Below are 5,885 nucleotides of genomic sequence, written 5' to 3'. Positions count from 1 at the left end.
TCTGGAAATGGGGGTGGGGCGGTTCATAGTAGAATGGAGAGGAGTCCTGGCATTGGGTAGGCTGGTGGGATGTAAAATATCTCCCAATATTCAGGACTGCCCCACACAAGGAAGAATTTTCCCACTCAAAATAACGATAGTGCTTCCATTGAAAAACTAGAGCCCTGCTTGGAAAATATGTGTGGACAGCAGGTAACATCAGTCCCGTAAACCAGTCAAAGAGGTGAGCAATCCCAAATCAGTCAGGAAATCAATACCTCCTTATGGTTTCAGGTGGTTCTGCACAGAGTGGAATCTGGTTGGCTAAGACCAGCGTGTCACGCAAGGCCTTGCTGACTTCCTGCAGCTCCAGTTCGCCCAGGGACAGCCCCCCAACCAGGGCGGTCAGGTCGCAGTCCTGCCATGGGAGGAGTTGCTCTTGCTCTTCTATTTCCCTTCTCAGCTGCTGATCTTTTGCTTCCAGCACAGACATTCTTGTTTGGAGAGCTTCGATTTCTTTCTGTAGAGAATGGAGAAACCAGGTTTTTTTAAATTAACCCTACTCATAGCAAACTGCTCTGCTGATAATGAGCCCTTTAAATGGGAGTCAGCCATGTGCATGAAAGCCGTGAAGTTCCCTTCTGAGGCAGGCAGATTTTTGGAGGTTTGCTGAAGTGGAAAAACCACGACAGCTTTATACTTCTGATTAGTTGGCATAAGGAAAAACATTCCCTCCCAAGTATTAAATAACTATGGGGGGATGAGCCAGGAATTTGACTTGGAAGGGCCAAGCAAATATACGAATGACTTACTTCATTTCAAGTGGAAGAGCTAGAATAAAGAGCAGCAAACATCACGTGCTTGAGGTATGAGCTAAGCAGGTAACACAGGTCACAGGCCGGAAGAGAAAAGCGAACAGTCCTCGGTTGGTCTGTCCCCAAACGTGAAAATGTAGTGTGTAGAGGAAGATGAAAAATCAGTTTCCTAAGTCTACAAGATTGAAAGAGCAAGGGGATGCTGCAGATAGTGCCGTGCAGTCTAAAGTTCATAAAAATATTAAATAGATTCCATTTCCACTAATACAGCAAACCAAAACCCAAAGAATCTAGAGTATCATCCAATCTTGAGGTCAGAGAATAAAACAAGCAGCAGGTTATTGAACACCCATTGTGTGGATGGTGTTGGAACAGATACTCATCTCAGTGCCTGTAGCATTCTGAATTTAAAATGAGACTCTTCCCATCACCAGCCACACTCCCACATCCTGGGCACTGGTTTCTGGCTGATAAGAGCAGAGCTCTAATCCTGGGTGTCTCCCCATCTCTTATCTGTGGTCTCTCAAACCCAAGGTATAGATCACCTACAACTTCTATCTCCTGACCCCACTTCCAGTAGGGGGGTGGGGGGTAGAGACTGAGGAGGTGCTGAAGATCCACCCCTGAGACACTCCAAGACGATAATATGTCTCCCATTTGTCCAACATTACAATATAATTGGCACTGTTTCTCAACGAACCTCCCACCTCCACCTCTGCCCATACGCTCTTCTTTTCTTTCTTTCTTTTTAACTGTGGTAAATACACGTAACATAAAAGTCACCATCGTAACCATTTTTCATGCCAGTTGCATGGCATTGAGCACATCCACACTGCTGTGCAACCGTCACCACCAGCCGTCCAAGACCTCTTCATCTTATAAACCAAAACTCTGTCCCCATTAAACTCCAGCTCCTCATTACCCCTCCTTCCCCCAGCCCCTGGCAACTGCCATTCCACTTTCGGTCTCTAGGAATCTCTAGGAACTTCATGTAAATGGAATCATCGTATTTGCCCCCCTGTGACTGGCTTATTTCACTCTGCATGATGTCCTCGAGGTTCATCCAAGTTGCACCACGTGTCAGAATCTCCTTCCTTCTTAAGCTTGTATAATCCTCCATTGTGTGGATGGGCCACATTTGGTTTATCCATTCATCTAGAGGTGGACACTTGGGTCACTTCCACCTTTTGGCTATTGTGAATAATACTGCTTGTAACATCTCTCCGAGGCCCTGATTTCAATTCCTTTGGGCATATACCCAGAAGTGGAATTGCTTGATTGCGTGATAATTCTATTTTTAATGTTGTGAAGACCCACCATGCTTTTCCACAATGGCCCTACACGCTATTCTTAACACAGAAGTCAAAGTGATTCTTCAAAACGTGGTCAGATTAAAACCTTCCGATGGCGCCACACTCCCAGTCAGAGACAAGCCCAAGTGTCCACTAAGGTGTGCAAGGCCCTCCAAGACCCCTTTTCTCCCTGACCTTCTCCCCTACCCTGGCCTGCTGGGTGCCCTTTGAATACGTGAGGCACATCCCCACTTCAGGCCTTCACGTGGCTGTTACCTCTGCTTCAATGTCACTGCACAATGAGTTGATCTTAGCCTATGTCTTACAGCTCCTCGCACCCTACAACATAGTAAGGAGATAATCTAGGTATTAATTATGTTTGACATTTCTTTTCGAGCTCCCCACGCCCACCCCTACTAGAACATCAACTTCACAGAAATCCTAAGCACTTCAAACAGTACCTGGCACATAGGGGGCCCTCAAATACCTGCTGCATGAATGGATATCCCCCTTCCCCCAGAGCTCTGCCAAGAACTGACTCACACACTGAGTATCCCAGGCTCAAATTGTTTTCTGTACACTCTGACATCATCAGGAATTATGCAGACCTGTAACTGGTAAATACTGTTCAAAACCAAAAACCACATTGCCCATTTTTAATGACCCAAACTGATGTGGAGAACAAAAGCAAAAGAAATGTAGAAAAAATAATCAAATTTCCTTTGCAGCCCACTGACAAGTACTTGAGAAAGGCAGGGTGACCTTCCTCCAGGAACTCAACTGCCTCAATGTGAATACTTTGCTAGAGGCAGAAGGCAACCCTAGCTTGACATTAGCCTGACTTCCAGGATCCTGCAAGTCTTTAACATACAAAAATCCCTTTGGAAACTTCCTTTATCTCTCTACCCAAGATATATATTAGCAATCATCTTCCAAACATATGGCCCACTGATATACATCTGAAGGGTCTCATGACTAAGAGTTTACTAGACAGTAGTAAATAACCCCTCAAGGTCCTGGAAACCTTGCTTCCAAATTCATCTTAGAGACTTACACAACCCCTAACCCCCTCCCAACTTAAGAGTATATAATCAGTCACTCCTCAAACCCAGTGCACTTCTTTCTGACGACGGGTTCTGTCCCCAGGCTTATTAAAACCACCATTTTGCCCCGAAGACGTCTCAAGAATTCTTTCTTGACCATTCACTCCCGAACCCCATACGTCACATGACAAACGTTTATGATGATACTCACTGAATATATAAGTGTTCAGTTTACTGGAGAATATTTTCAAATTGTGATGATTTTTGCCTCCCTTTGCCACCTTGCTACTGTGGGGACTTGGGTGAGCAAACTCAGATAATAAGAATACTCTGCACAGGGGGGAGTTGGGATGGGAGGGCAGTCCAGTAACTCGTCCAAGCCCCATAAACCAGTCTAAATGCATTCCATTGTTTAGAACCTAAACCAAGATTTGCACTCGGGTGTTAAAGACCTATGCTCTTTCCAGAAATCACGTTGCCTTCAATCGATGCTTCCTTGCTGCTCCCCATTCCTGCCTCAAGGCCTCCAGGCTCCAGCCAGTGTGGACCCAGCTTCAAGTTTCGCTGTCTCTAAGGGGGGACGGGGGGCCCTCAACTTCCAGAGTACCTGATGATGGCCTCCTGCCTTTAACTCGGTGCTGCACCTAGACTTCTAGCCTCTAGACGGTTCCCGGTCAACTTTCACATACTGCTCTGGCCCAACCTGGAGCTCCCTTTGTGCGATGTCTACCAGTTTTTCCCTAACCCTAACCCTAACAACTGCTCCTTACACTTCAACTCGATGCAATTTTCCATAAAGGATTTTCGCAGCACAGATTACTTCCTGCCTTTCAAAAGAACCTTGTAAAGGTCAAAATGATAAGAGGTGACAAATTGGCCTGGCAGACAAGGAAAGCATATTCAAAAGGTAATGAGGAATATTGAAAACAGGCACAAACACCATGGAGCTTTCAATCCCTGTGTGTAATGAGATTCCTACAAGCCCTCCGGCCCACTCCACCCATCTCCCCCTTTTGTACTTCACGGGTGGATGGCCAAAGCTCTAATTGCTACACTCAAACCGAGCTAAGGCCCACCCTGCCGCATTCGGCTTCCAAGGGTAAGAAAAATGCTGGCCTAGGTTCCTGAAGATTCTTCACCTGCTTACCTGCAACTGTTGCTTCTCTTGAAGAAGCCAGTCTCGTCTGGTGATGGACACATGCAGGGTGTCCTGAGCAGTGGGTTCCATCAGCTTCGGCTCCATTCTGGGTGGGGTGTGGGGGTCATCACCGCAGGCCCTTAAAGTAAAACACCCATACGGGTACAGATGTGGAGAGAGTGAAATCCTCAGAGCCACAAAAATGTTAAGAGAGGGGCGCTGGGGTGGCCTTTGGAGTCCCAGGATCGAGCCCCACATGGGGCTCCCTGTTCAGCGGGGAGTCTGCTTCTCCCTCTACCCCTCCCCCCGCTCCTGCTCGCTCTCTCCCTCTCTCTCTCTCTCTCACACACACACACCCAAATAAATTTTAAAAATCTTTTTAAAAAAATGTTAAAAGAAAAATTTCACAAAGTGGCCACCAGCCGTTCTCATCCTTAGGCGGGTCATAGGGATGAGGTCCCTAATGTAAGTTTCTGTTTTAATTATGATCTGTTGAGGCTTTTGCTTTTACCCAGAGCCAGACTGCTATTTTTAGGCCTGCACGGTCCAGTCCCATGGCCCCTAGCCACATGTGCTATATATGCGCTGAAAGTGTAAAATACACACCAGATTTTAAAGACTTCGTAAGAAAATAAAGAGTGCAAAATATCTCAATATTTTTTATGTTCATTACGTGTTGGAATGATAATATTTTCGATGTATTGGGTTGCATTAACTATATTTGTAAAATTAATTTCACCTGTTTCTTCTTCCTTCTATTTAGTGTGGCTACTGGAAATCGTGTCTGTGGTTTGCATTGTATTTTATTGGACAGCACTGCCTTGATCATCCAGACAGAGCCAAAAGCCAGGGGCTGATCTTGGCTGTGGAGATTAAAAAGAGGTATTAAAAAGAGGTATGACTGATTCACAGATGCTTGGGTTAGAGCTTCTCAGAAAACGTTTGCTAAAAGACTCCAAACCACTTAAAATCTGGCTCTGTCTTATTCTTGCAGGAGATGGCACATTTGGTGAAAGCAATGCTGGGGAAATGCAGCAGAGGCTTGAGGCTTTGCAGGGGTCTTGCAGACATTTACCCTTAAAGAATGACAAATTCGTCCTTAAAGTATTCCATTTCTAACTCAATGCAGTTGGACAGAAAAAAATATATATACCCTAAGCAAAAACCCACATCAACCATTTAAGGGAGCTATGTCTAGGAAAACACCAATTGAAATTAAAAGGCAAACAACAAGTTAGGGAAAATATTGCCACCCATGTGTCATAAAAAGGAAAAATATTGCTAATTTCAAGAGTTCTATCAAACCAAGAAGATACCGATGAAAACATCTATCAGAAATTCAAACAAGGGTGCCTGGGTGGCTCAGTCGGTTAAGCGGCCGGAGGCCAACTCTTGGTTTCGGCTCAGGTCACGATCCCAGGGTCCAGAGATCAAGCCCCGCATCAGGTTCCCTGCTTGGCGGGGAGTCTGCTTCTCCCTCCCCCTGCTTGCACTATTTCTCTCTCTCAAATAAATAAATAAATCTTTTTTAAAAAAAGAAATTCAACCAAAGGACTTACAAAGAGTTAAGGAAAATGTTTCCCATCAAAAATACTTTTCTTTTTTTTTTACTTTTTTT

General features: G+C 45.1%; 1 protein-coding gene across 1 annotated transcript in view; it reads right to left on the bottom strand.

Annotated features, from left to right (window-relative positions):
* The window catches only part of DISC1 (DISC1 scaffold protein), a 143,735-nt gene that overhangs the window by 36,314 nt on the left and 101,536 nt on the right, over positions 1-5,885 (bottom strand). The window contains exons 5-6 of the mRNA XM_081824284.1: positions 4,277-4,406; positions 258-499 (exon numbers count right to left, since the gene is read on the bottom strand). Of these exons, the coding sequence (XP_081680410.1) occupies positions 258-499; positions 4,277-4,406 (372 nt within the window). The remainder of the gene's footprint in view (positions 1-257; positions 500-4,276; positions 4,407-5,885) is intronic.

The sequence above is a fragment of the Leptonychotes weddellii genome, chromosome 6 (genome assembly GCF_054177405.1).
Source record: "Leptonychotes weddellii isolate Sample4059 chromosome 6, ASM5417740v2, whole genome shotgun sequence".
In the NCBI taxonomy this organism is placed as follows: Eukaryota; Metazoa; Chordata; class Mammalia; order Carnivora; family Phocidae; genus Leptonychotes; species Leptonychotes weddellii.
This window is presented reverse-complemented; position numbering and strand designations above follow the sequence as displayed.